Source organism: Mytilus galloprovincialis, chromosome 11 (genome assembly GCF_965363235.1).
Source record: "Mytilus galloprovincialis chromosome 11, xbMytGall1.hap1.1, whole genome shotgun sequence".
In the NCBI taxonomy this organism is placed as follows: domain Eukaryota; kingdom Metazoa; phylum Mollusca; class Bivalvia; order Mytilida; family Mytilidae; genus Mytilus; species Mytilus galloprovincialis.
Genome location: NC_134848.1, coordinates 83,158,072 through 83,172,363, shown reverse-complemented (window position 1 = coordinate 83,172,363; position 14,292 = coordinate 83,158,072). Strand labels below are relative to the sequence as shown.

At 32.9% G+C, this 14,292-nt stretch overlaps 2 protein-coding genes across 2 annotated transcripts in view; one reads left to right on the top strand and one right to left on the bottom strand.

The window, feature by feature from the left end:
* The window catches only part of LOC143052919 (uncharacterized), a 105,436-nt gene that overhangs the window by 55,480 nt on the left and 35,664 nt on the right, over positions 1-14,292 (bottom strand). The window lies entirely within an intron of this gene.
* Positions 1,176-4,547, top strand: LOC143052005 (uncharacterized). Its single transcript, XM_076224977.1, has 3 exons — positions 1,176-1,365; positions 1,412-1,657; positions 4,084-4,547. The coding sequence occupies exons 1-3, from the start codon at positions 1,176-1,178 to the stop codon at positions 4,455-4,457; spliced, it is 810 nt and encodes a 269-aa protein (XP_076081092.1). The 3' UTR covers positions 4,458-4,547.

The following is a 14,292-nucleotide window of genomic DNA, read 5'->3' as shown; positions in this document are numbered from 1 at the left end:
AACGGACTAAGCATTAGACAAAATCCGATGAGAACAACCAATATACCATCGAAACCAAATAAAATGAATTTGGGATAGAAAAGTACCGTGACATGTGAAACGAGCTATGACTTGGTACAGGACATTTTTAAAGAAAAAACGGTGGGTTGAACCCGGTTTTGTGGCATTCCAAACCTCGCACTTTAATGGCATTGTTAAATATAACATTAAAATGACAACATAATAATACAGGACTACAATACAAACAAATAGGAGAACGTAGTAGGGAAAGAAATATACAAACAATATATAACAAAATGCATCTGGTTTTAAATTCAATACGTCAAACATTTCTAGAAATATTTTGTTTTTCTAAACCTGATTTTTGGGTTTATATAACTGTAAAACAATAATTGGTGTAGAAAACTTCATATGGTGGTGCACTTCTTTTTCTGTGACACGAAAAAGCATAAAAAATGATAAAACTTTCTATATAAACACCTACCTTTAGTAACTTTTATCATTTTTTATGCTTTTTCGTGTCGAATTTACTATGTTGTCAATTTTGTAAATTTGTGATTTTTCTCAGTTTAAAGACCAAAATGCAAATTATTTGAAATTCTTTGTTATAAATGATTGAAAAAATACATATCTAAGAAATTTGAAAAAATAAAAAGTCATATGGGATGGACATGTTTCTGGTAAAGTCAATTTTTGTAACCCTCGCCCATTTCTTCAAAATTTTGGCTAAAAAGACTGACTAGTTTAGTAATAAAATTTGAAAATGTTATTACTCAAAAACTGCTCATTGGAAATACACAATTTGTTCAGATTAAACTTTTATTCCATGTTTTGGAAATATATTCAGAACGAGATTTCAATGAGACTGAATGAGACTGAAACATCAAAAGAATATACCCTTAATAAGGTTTCAAAATATCGAATTTTCCTCAACTAAAAGAGAAAATGTTTCCATTACTCATCAAAGGAAGGTAACTTCAAAGCTGAGAATGACATAATATTTCAATTGATTGTTGTAAAAAACTAAGGTCATGCCGAATCACTTATAATCAATCAAGTTTAATTGATTTAGTATTATCAATCCTAATCAAAGAAGTTGTGTTTACATCCAATGGTATAAATACAGATCTAAACAGCTGTGTCACCACAGTTAAAATCGTCAACCCTCAGTCATCATGGCTTTTATAACTTTGCTGCTTTTGAGTGTTGTCGGATCTGCATCTTGTCATGGCCCATATGCTGGTGGAGGCGGCGGAGGGTACAGTGGTGGGTATGGCAGCGGTGGTAGCGGCGGAGGACTTGGATCTGGTGGCGGTGGCGGAGTATTGTTATTAGACGGTGGATTAGGAGGAGGAGGAGGAGGAGGTGGTGGTTGGGGAAAAGGAGGTAAGTTAATGCTACTGTATTTTAGTTTTAAACTATAATTACGTCACTTCTTCTTTGATTTGTATATATTTCATACTGTGTAAGATTATTCCAAAGTTGATTGCTCTATCGTTTTTTAATTTTTTTCAAGGATATGGTGGTGGAAGCGGCGGAGGTTATAGTGTTGGGTATGGCGGCGGTGGTGGCGGAGGATCCGGATCTGGCATTGGTGGTGGTGGACTATTGGTATTAGGAGGAAGCGGAGGAGGTGGAGGTGGTGGAAGAAAAAAGGGTAAATAAATGTTACAGTATTTTAATTATGTATTACCAGTACGTAAGAATCTTGTGAAAATGCACAACTATAAAACTAACTCCATCAACATGATGAAGTTTAAGAGAAGCAAAGTTACCGACACTTGATAAAGTACAGCGAATGTATAATTGTTATAAAAGTAATGCATTTATTGAGCTAAATCGATTGCTCTGTGCATGCTCGTGTACATATGTATGCATGAAAACCTCAAATAAAGTTAACATTTTTCTTTTAAAATGATATTGGAATTGTAAAAAAAATATATATTATAAATAAACTTTATATACCTATATGGAGTTATTTTCTTTCAGAAAAATAGGTAATTCTTTCGAAGAATCAACCCGGACGATACCATGTTTCAAAGAAATATGCTCCAAGGCATAAAATAACGACCAGTGTGAGGTCATTATTTTCCTTGGTGTAAATACAAACTATAATTTACTTCAAAGTCATATTCGTCTGATAGTTTTTTGTTGACAAAAATTCAATCTATGATAGGTGTAAAAAAATAGCCCGCATTTTAATTCAGAAACAAAAAAAAGTAAAGTTTTGTTAATTTATCGCTACAATACAGAGACATTGGTATATATTATGTTAGATGAATTCCAATGTTAAACTTTCACAACACTTTCAAATAAATCCATATAACATATTCCTTTTTATCGGACCACAGATGAATTTTCACGTTGTGATTGCTTAAACGCCGTCACGTGGTGACCCTCTATGAGACCGAATGGGGTTAGTAAGTTTCATATGGGGTTCATGACGCGTTAATGGTGACGTCATCTATTAATGTTGTTGTGTTTCATTGTTTATTTTTCAACAAAACGCCGCAGAAAAAGTCAAGCATCCGATAAATTCGTTATACGGTTAACTACTGACCCCCTACGGATCCATAGAGGGTGAATAAAATTCATAGGGGACTCGGCCTCCGGCCTCACTCCCTATGGATTTTACTAATCCTCTATGGATCCGTACGGGGTCAGTAGCGAACCATATAACTTATAGTATGATTTTGAAAATCTTATTGATTTAGATTGAAAATTTTAATTGGTTGCAGGTTGGTCAATGCCATGCATATTCAGGACTATACACACTGAATAGGCAATCATACTGTTACCTACATGTTTTATATTTTTTTTCGTTTAACATGTACATGTATCATTATTTCAGTCCCCTTTCGTGTCAGTTCTTATTGTTTTAAATTTATGTATATGTTTTACTCTATCAAATGGTCAACTAATAAAATATTCTTATATTCTATTGTAAAAATGCATGTATACCTCACCATGGGGTCGGTAGAGTGGAGTGTATATAATTATATACTAATTATCTGTTAAAAATGTATTGCCTTTCAAAAGAAGATCATTCTGAATATTTCATTCGATTCAATTAAAATTGTTTGAAAAATAATCACTTTTCCGCGATAGAATTGTCATTACAAATTTTTGAGAAAAAAAAACCCACCTCCCTTCTTTTCATACACTAATTTGGTCCAGTAAATTACTTACAAAGTGTCTTGTATTTTTCATACAGCGTTATAGGACGGTAACTATTCATGTTTGTCTTACTTTATGCAGTTGTAGTAATTTGTTCATTGTGTATGGATAATAATTAGTACGGTTTATATCTAGATTAATTAGTGAGTTTTATTTCACATTCTAAATGAGCCGTAGGGCGTATTAAAACATGAAGGCATTAGAAAGGAATATCAGTTTGGTCGGTAAACTAGGATGCTAACTTTTTCAAATCTTTTAAAAAACAATCAATTGTTTTATGGTATGTAAGTAGTATAATGCACAGCTTGATGTTTCTTGTCGTTGAACATACCTCGGGATGTCAAGATTGCTTAGAGAAAGACCTCCCTACAGTCGGTCTTTCACTCGATCAATCCTCACACCCCTTGCTGTGTTCTACGACAGGAAAACCTTTAAAATATGCATTATCTATAACGTAAAAAAAAAAAGATGAAAACAAGAATAAGTTTATGCGTCCGAACCTGTTTTTCAGAAACTTTCATAGCCAAATATATGAAAGCCGTAAATGCATGTTTAAGTTCCTGAACATTGGCAGAGGTACCCGACAAATATAATACATAAACAATAGCCAAATCTATGTGAGGTCAAATTTGCCTCAAGGGGATGAAACCTAAGTTTCTTTATAATTTTAAAATTAATAAATGAACATATTCTCAAATTGCCTGAAGTATATTGAAAATATATGTTGATATTATTCCATTTCACAAACACACCGACCGGTATTCTACTATTAATTTCAAGAGTTAAATTATCCATATAGCCTCAATATTACTTAGTTGATTTTTGATGCGTATCCCTTGTTAATCAATAAAATAATTATACATGTAGCTACTAAATACAACATGTGTTGAACATTGTTGATTACAGGTGGTCAAGTATGGTGTACCTGTCGTAAGGGACAATGTTTTAAAGGAGAGTTTGTTTTGGACAAGTATTGCAGACTAACACCCTTATTCCCAGGGAAATGGACTACATGCTGTAAGGTGTTACCAGGAAGTGTAACTAACCGTGGTTACGGGGGAGGTAGTGGAGCTGGATTCGGTGGTGGTGGTGGATTCGGTGGCGGTGCTGGAATCGGCGGTGGAGCTGTAGTTGTAGTTGGATCTGGCGGAGGAGCTGGATTCGGAGGAGGATCTGGTGGTGGTGGCAAATCTGGATATGGTGGAGGATCTGGTTATGGCGGAGGATCCGGGTATGGAAGTGGATCTGGATATGGAGGTAGAAAAGGAAGTACATACTAAACAAGATTTGTTAGTCAAGTTATTTAGCAAATGAATGTGTTTTCTGATATATGTAAAATTACAATTAAAACATATTCATGCAAAATGTTTATTTTTATTATTTCAAATGTTGAAACAAACGTTGTTGTTTTTATTTTGTTTGAATCACGATATATACATAATAATGTTTCAATCTAAAGTAAGATTAAAGCTGATTTCAATTAACAATTTATTTAAAAATTAGAATGATGTTCTTTTAACCTGAGTTACTATTGGTTTTTCTCGTCGTTTTTTCTTGCACGTCAAAAGGATTTGAATACCACATCATGCGTCTCATCCATCATTTGTTATCTTAAGGTAGTACGGGAGTCTAAAACAAAAATGACAGAACTTGTTTTTACTTTGCCAGAACGTAGTATATTTGATATATGGTAAAAACATATTAAATAATAGGTAACCCCGCATTTTGAGCAGTTGTGACCGATTGACACATTTTGTATGGATTATAAAGGGAAAAATGTTGTGATATGAATTCAAACAAAATGATAGAATTGTAAAAGAAATTAGAAAAAGATAGATTTCAGACAATGCTTTTAGAATATCAAAAGAAAATATAGGGTCGCCGTACGTTTTTCCGGCTGAAACACAAAATAGGAAAACTCCATGAAGATTCCTTCAGAAAATGCACTGTTTTAGAGTTACATCCCCTTAAAATGCCAATCTAAAAACATTTAAAAAACAACCAAATATAATCTTAACTTGTAAAAATATTAATACTTTATAAGTTATATTCTTATTAATTGGTCCTATTAAATTAAATTTCAACTACATATCTGCATTCCTGCATCAAGTTTTGCTAACATAAATGAATCAAGTTTTGCTAACTTAAATGCATCAAGTTTTGCTAACATCAAGTTTTGCTAACTTGATAGAAAATAAGGACCTTAGATTCTCTGTTTTTTTTACAATCCGAAATGGCAAAAGACACCAATACTACCTTAAATACACTTCAAAGAACATTCAAAATCCGAATTTCAAAAAGTCCTCCCACTGTTTCCACTGTCATCATCTTTTGGCGTTAAGATATCTCAATTGTTCTATTTGCTCGTCTTTTAACAACGTATTTGATTTTGACAAAAGAAATATCTGAATTATTACACCAGGGTTTTCAATATTTACAAAGTAGTCAGAACAGTTACTACAATGTTTCTTCGGTTTAAGAGCATTATTCATAAATATCAATCAACATGCATTCATCTTATATACTTTTCTACTTTTATAAATTGTTACTTGGATTGAGAGTTTTTTCATTGGTATTCATACCACAGCTTACTATATCTATATCTTGTATGCTCAGTTATATAACATCTAATCTGTTATGGTAATATTCTACACAAACCACAAACAAATAGTGGACGTGGCCGGGCATTTGAATATACGAACAACATAAAGACATCAAGTACAGATCTTAGAGTATTCACAGTAACTGACAGCTAGTTCAAAGCTAACGGTAAACTACTGTTGCCTTTATTTAACAACAACTAATACAAATAAACTAGAGGCTCTAAAGAGCCTGTGTCGCTCACCTTGGTCTATGTGAATATTAAACAAAGGAAGCAGATGGATTCATGACAAAATTGTGTTTTGGTGATGGTGATGTGTTTGTACGTCTTACTTTACTGAACATTCTTGCTGCTTACAGTTATCTCTATCTATAATGAACTTTGCCCAGTAGTTTCAGTGGAAAATGTTAGTAAAAATTTACAAATTTTATAAAAATTGTTAAAAATTGACTATAAAGGACAATAAATCCTTAAGGGGTCAATTGACCATTTCAGTCATGTGGACTTATTTGTAAATCTTACTTTGCTGTACATTATTGCTGTTTAAAGTTTATCTCTATCTATAATAATATTCAAGATAATAATCCTAAACAGTAAAATTTCCTTAAATTACCAATTTAGGTGCAGCAACCCAACAACGGGTTTTGCGATTCATCTGAAAATTTCAGGGCAGATAGATCATGACCTGATAAACAATTTTACCCATGTCAGATTTGCTCTAAATGCTTTGGTTTTTGAGTTATAAGCCAAAAATTGCATTTTACTCCTATGTTCTATTTTTAGCCATGGTGGCCATCTTGGTTGGATGGCCGGGTCACCGGACACATTTTTTAAACTAAATACCCCAAAGATGATTGTGGCTAAGTTTGGATTAATTTGGTCCAGTAGTTTCAGAGAAGAAGATTTTTGTAAAAGATTACTAAGATTTACGAAAAATGGTTGAAAATTGACTATAAAGGGCAATAACTCCTAAAGGGGTCAACTGACCATTTCGGTCATGTTGACTTCTTTGTAAATCTAACTTTGCTGAACATTATTGCTGTAAACAGTTTATCTCTATCTATAATAATATTCAAGATAATAACCAAAAACAGTAAAATTTCCTTAAAATTATCAATTTAGGGGCAGCAACCCAACAACGGGTTGTCCGATTCATCTAAAAATTTCAGGGCAGATAGATCTTGACCCGATAAACAATTTTATTTATGTCAGATTTGCTCTAAATGCTTTAGTTTTGGAGTTATAAGCCAAAAACTGCATTTTACTCCTATGTACTATTTTAAGCCATAACGGCCATCTTGGTTTGATGGCCGGGTCATTGGACACATTTTTCAAACTAGATACACAAACGATGATTGTAGCCAAGTTTGGATTAATTTGGCACAGTAGTTTCAGAGGAGAATATTTTTGTAAAAGATTACTAAGATTTACGAAAAATGGTTGAAAATTGACTATAAAGGGCAATAACTCGTAAAGGGGTCAACTGACCATTTCGGTCATGTTGACTTATTTGTAAATCTTACTTTGCTGAACATTATTGCCGTTTACAGTTTCTCTCTATCTATAATAATATTCAAGATAATAACCAGAAACAGTAAAATTTCCTTGAAATCACTAATTCAGGGGCAGCAACCTATCAACCGGTTGTCCGATTCATCTGAAAATTTCAGGGCAGGTAGATCTTGACCTGATAAACAATTTTACCCATGTCAAATTTGCTTTATATGCTTTAGTTTTTGAGTTATAAGCCAAAAACTGAAATTTTACCCGTATGTTCTATTTTTAGCCATGGCGGCCATCTTTGTTGGTTGGCCGGGTCACGCCACACATTTTTTAAACTAAATACCCCAATGATGATTGTGGCCAAGTTTAGTTAAATTTGGCCCAGTAGTTTCAGAGGAGAAGATTTTTGTAAAAGTTAACGACGACGGACGATGACGACGACGACGACGACGACGACGGACGACGGACGCCAAGTGATAAGAAAAGCTAACTTGGCCCTTTGGGCCAGGTGAGTTAAAAATGCATATAAGACTAACTTAATAATCATTATACATCTAACATCCAATTGATTAAGTTTAAAGACGTCTTATGGTGTACTGTTACACCACTATCCTAGTATAAGGGGAGGGTTGGTATCCCGCTAACATATTTAACCCCGCCACATTCTATATGTATGTGCCTGTCGCAAGTCAGGAGCCTGTAATATAGTGATTGTCGTATGTTTATGCGTTACATGTTGTTTTTCGTTTATTATTTTTACATAAATTAGTGCCGTTAGTTTTATCGTTTGAATTGTTTTACATTGTCACTTCGGGGACTTTAATAGCTGACTATGTGGTATGGGCTTTGCTTATTGTTGAAGGCCATACGATGACCTATAGTGGTTAATTTCTGAATCGTTTTGGACTCTTGTGGTGAGTTGTCTCATTGGCAATCGTACCACATATTTTTTTATATATAAGCAGTCAGAAAAAAACCTTTACCTTCTGCAATGCCAAGATACAGATAGCAACAGATTGTATAGATCCATGAATGTACATATGTATATGGATAACAATAACAACCGATTGCATAGATCCATGAATGTACATATGTATATGGATAACAATAACAACTGATTGTATAGATCCATGAATGTACATATGTATATCAATGCCAAGATACAGATAACAACCGATTGCATAGATCCATGAATGTACATATGTATATGCATAAAAACCGATTGTATAGATCCACAAATGTACATATGTATATGGATAAGAATAACAACCGATTGTATAGATCCCTAAATGTACATATGTTTACCAATGCCAAGATAGAGATAACAACCGATTGTTTAGATCCATGAATGTATATATGTATATCAATATAAAAAAGAAGATGTGGTATGATTGCCAATGAGACAGCTATCAACAAAAGACCAAAATGACACGAACATTAACAAATATAGGTCACCGTACGGCTTTCAACAATGAGCAAAGCCCATACCGCATAGTCAGGTATAAAAGTACCCGATAAGACAATGTAAAACAATTCAAACGAGAAAACTAACGGCCTTATTTATGTAAAAAAAAATGAACGAAAAACAAATAGGTAACACATCAAGAAACGACAACCACTGAATTACAGGCTACTTGGGACAGACACATATATAAATAATGCTGCGGGGTTAAACATGTTAGCAGGATCCTAACCCTCCCCCTAAACTCGGACAGTGGTATAACAGTACAACATAAGAACGAACTATATATATCAGTTGAAATAGGCTTAACTCATCAGATGGACACATATACAAGTGGACGTGGCCGGGTACAAAAAGACACATCGAACAGATCTGAGAGTGCTCGCAGTTATCTGACAGCTAGTTCAAAGCCACTACCAACTAATAAAAAAATCATGCATCTATGACTAAACTATCAAAATTTGGAATTAAGATCTATTCAATTATTGATCTATATTGTCGTGCAAACTAATCGATAACAAATTCCCCCGTATACATGGGTACCTATTACCCGGGGTCCTACATCAGTGGACCTTTTATCCACCTGCATTGAAAACATAAATGATGTAAACTTTTACAATATACATTTCAACATTAGTAAAGATACACAAGTTTGAACTCCTTTTTGTCAAGAATATAGAAATTATGTTAAACTTTGAAATTATCCATTTAGAAATATTCATTTGTAAAGTAAATGCGTATGGTTAAAAACAAATCTGTCTAAATAGGAAAGTGAGAATACACCAAACAATTGAACACTGTGTTCAAATTATCTTTGCAAAACTGGTGGTACTGAATTCCGAAGATGATAGTAAGGGGTGCGGGAATTTCTCGTTGCATTGCAGACCTGTTGGTGACCTTCTGCTGTTGTCTGCTCTATGGTCGGGTTGTTGTCCCTTTGGCACATTTCCTTTTCCATTCTCAATTTTATAACATATGCAAAGACATTCAAATTTGTAAGCAAACCATATTTAATTCTAAATTTCCGTTCGAATATCTATTTTTTAATGTTACGATGTCTAATGAGATTTTTTTTAAATAACAAAACCTGCTATGTTCTATCTCATTCCTTCCTGGATAAAATAGCAGTTAGATGTAAAAAAATATAAATTCGCCTCATTTTGTAGATTGAAGCAACATTTCAGGAACTAGTCATAAATAATCAGGGGATATGTACTTGCGCAGAAAGCTTTGAATTCTTGAAAAAGAATACTAAGACTTTTTTACCTTAGGAATAGATTACTTTAGCTGTATTTGGCAGAAGGTTTAAGAATTTTGGTCTTCAATGCTCTTCTTCTTCGTAGTTTTTATGGCTTTTTGAATTGTTTTCGTGTCGAGCGTCACAGATGAGTCCTGATATCTATGATGGTTTTATGTACTTCTCTACAGAGGAGAAAACACACACAAAAAGGGAATACAAAGTTGCATTTTTCTATAAACTGTTTACCGTACATGAACAAGTAGAAATGTAAATTGTCAAAATACTTTATTTTATCAATATATAATCTTGTGAAACGATTTAATTAAAACAACAGTGGCACAACCTTTTGACCACCAATGAATGTTGTATAATTAACTCCATATTCCTTTTTCACAGCATGTTAAGTTCTTGAAAAGAATCAAATGCGAAAAAAAGTGAAACAAACAGGCAATAGTATGAACCATTTCCTTCAAATATTCTGATAATAAAAAAAACCATTATATTATGTATTATACACTTGTAGTTCATGACATAGAATATAGAAACATTCCAAAAAAGTTACCATTACTGGTGACAAGTAGAAAGAAACTATGTGCCTATAAAAAAAATGACAAATATACGGAACTACGACATTTGTACATTTACGAGCAAAATATTCAAACGTCTCTAATCAAATGACAAAATCGAAAGCTTGAATACATTAACCACAGTTAACGAATAGATAACAGTTGTCATATTCCTGGCAGGAACATGTATTATCGTATGTAGAAAATGGAGAATTAAACGTTGTGATATAGCTACCTATACCTCATACTTTTATTGACAAATACTATGAACAAAACATACATATATACTAGATGAATAGGTCAGAAATATGGGTACAGTTGTTGTGTAAAAATCTAAATCCCTTTTAAACAAAAAAAAAAGTATCAAAGACACCCTAGTACTAAAAGGCATAATACAAAGCACATTAGCAAACATGAAAGATAATAATGCAAACTTTAACATAGCATATTAACACAATGACGCGATTTATGAGTACAGATCTACGTCAAATGTAATTAGCAAAAAATATACTAAACAGTTAAAGTAATATTCAGACAAATTCAAGAATACTATAGCATGTTATCTAGATGATAAACAACGTCAGTACCCATTATTTAAACTTCAAGAAAATCGGGGTTTTTATCAACAATAATTGTGTACCTTCGAATGGACTATTTTTTTACATAGGTTCTTACGCATACCACTAGTTCATCACATTTCTACTCAGACACAGGTGACGTTTTACCAGTTGAAAGTCGAAAGTCAAAAGTATCATTTTATAAATATCGAACGTATAAATGATTTATCGAAATATATTCCTTGTCCCATTTATAGATATGAAATATCCATTCTTTTTTTTATGTTGTAGTTATTAAACCTAGAGACACATATACAACATGACAATATAACAGTGATACGCGGTTTTTATTTTTTCAAAGTTCACCAGTCTCAATCTTATCAATCAACACCAATGACTGCACACTCTTTAACATCAATCAGACAATCTGTATTTATTTTTATTTTGTTTTTATAGAAAATTGATGCACTGTAACCAATAACATTTCCTGAATTAAAAGGAGAAGACCGAATATGATAAATAATTGACAGATTAAAATGCATTGTATTTTAATAGATATTAAAGTACACAAGAAACACAGTGTAATTAAGCAGTTTGGTGTGTAGCTGTTGTGTTTTTATTTGTACTAGTATAATTATGCATGGCTATCGGATTTAGTCCGGACATAGAAAAGTCGTCCTGTTTATCATACTTTTGGATTGACGTTTAGAGTAAAAAAAAACAACAATATTATCTGCACAAGTGGAGAATCAATCAGAAAGAGGAACAAGGAATACCAAAAGGGACAGTCAAACTCATAGATCGAAAACAAACTGACAACGCCATGGCTGAAAACGAAATAGACAAACAGACACATAATAGTACACAATTCACAGCATAGAAGCTAAAGACTAAGCAACACGAAACCCACTAAAAACTTGGGTGGTCTAAGGTGCTCCGGAAGGGTTAGCATGTCTTGTTCCATATGTGGCACCCGTCACATCGAGAGATACTTGGATCCGTGATCAATTGAAATTGAAATTGACTGCCTTTGCATCATCAAACAGGAATAACATTTTCATGCTTGGTTTGAATAATTAGGTCATATTCAATAGAATATATCATAAAGATAGAGCTAGCATTTTCGAACATGATATCATTGGTTGAGGGAAGCTGCTTAGAAGATAACTTTTATAGAGTGTTATCATCCCTTCGATATACTATTATGAATTGGTTGAAAGTTGTGGACTTAAAGATGATTATTAAGACTTTCCAATTAATATCAATACAGTCCGTCCTCCTTTACTTGAATATGACATTAGGATTTAGATCTATCACTGATCAGGATGTGGGATAACACATGTAGTAGAAGAAAAGCTACATATCCTCAACATATGAGTTATAAAAAATTCGACATCAAAGATTAACTTATAAATCAGTACACATCAAATATCCAATGTAATAAGTTTAAAGACGTCATAAGCAGTCAGACAAAAAACATTACATTGAGCAATGTCAAGGTACAGGTATCAACAGATTGTATAGACCCATGAATGCACATATGTATATGTAGAACAATAATATCTAGTTTGCTTTCAATAATTTACTGATAACATAATCAATACTAATACCAATACCAATAAAAACAATATATAAAGATCACCATACAGTCTTGAGGTGGCAATTTTAAGAATAAGTTATTAAAGGATCGATAGGTTAACAGGATCAATTCTAAATTTCCAGGGCACGATATACAACATCTCCGTAAAAATTAGAATGTGTTATCCCGTTTGAAATAATATTACTACAGGCCCAACCAAACTTTAAAACCAAATATTTCTATCAAAAGAAGATTTTAGTAAAAGTTTTAAGTAATATGTGGTAAAAAGTAAAATCACAAAAATACTGAACTCCGAGGAAAACTCAATCGGAAAGTCTCTAATAAAATACAAAAATCAAATGACAATACTCATCAAACGAATGGACAACAACTGTCATATTCTTGAATTGGTACAGGCATTTTCATATGTTGAAAATGGTGGATTGAACCAGGTTTTATAGCGCTAGACCTCTCACTTTTATGACAGTCGCATCAAAATTCCGTTATATTTACAACGATGCGTGAACAAAACAGACATAATGAATAAAACAGTCAAAATATGGATACAGCAGTCACCACTGTGTTACAATCTCAAAACAAACCAGCATTTACAAAAAAGCACAAACGCATCTATCCAGTTAAAAAAAACACATTCATTACTTGTCGTGTCTGACGTAAGAAAATGTAAACGTCACATAGGAAGACATTTTGTTATCAGTAACGAAATTCTTGACTTATTAATTTACCAGTACTACATATGTTATACTATAATATGTTCGTCATAATCAAAAACGTCACAACAGACACTGCCATAGCGAACAAGTTATAAAATATAAACACCATAAAATGGTGCCAAAAGAAGATCACCGTAAAAAATGTGCAATAGGGAACTTCCCTTTTGTCGTAATTTTAAGAGTTTATTTTCCGGTGTAAAAAAGAAATATCCACATCAAGGAAATTTATTAACGTTTACATTTGACTTGTTTAAAGTATAGTAAGTTCCTTTTGGAAAATTTCGGTAGTATTTTTGGAAAATTCTTGATATATCATCAAGACAATAACAATGAAAGCCAAGGAGTAAACAAAGACTCACAAAACCAAAGGACATTTACATCAATAGTTATACATACTAAATTAGAAACAACACAAACTCAAGATAATGGAACGTGTTGTTGAATAAATAAATTAAATTAAATTTAGACGTGTCTTTACCCTTGTTTCTTCATTAAACTGATTCATAACAGTCTAAAAAATAAGTCTGATATTAAAGGGGTGAAATATTTGCCTAGTCTATAGGAATACACACAACCTGTCGATACCAGTGTTGCCAAAACGTACATAAACGTTATCAAGGAGGAAATTACAGCATCGATCATCTCATTACACCTCAAGGTTGCACTTTGTAAATACAGCTTGTTCATCAAAGAACGCCTCTTTTTGGGAGAATTAGAATATTCATAGAAAATTTTTTTCACATACTGGTTCCCAGTTCTGATCTGAAGATTGCATCTCATAAAGGTATAACTTGGGACAGTTATTAGAAAATATATATGTGAATAATGTTTATATTGACATCTATGTTAACCCTACAGTCGAGGTAGGGATA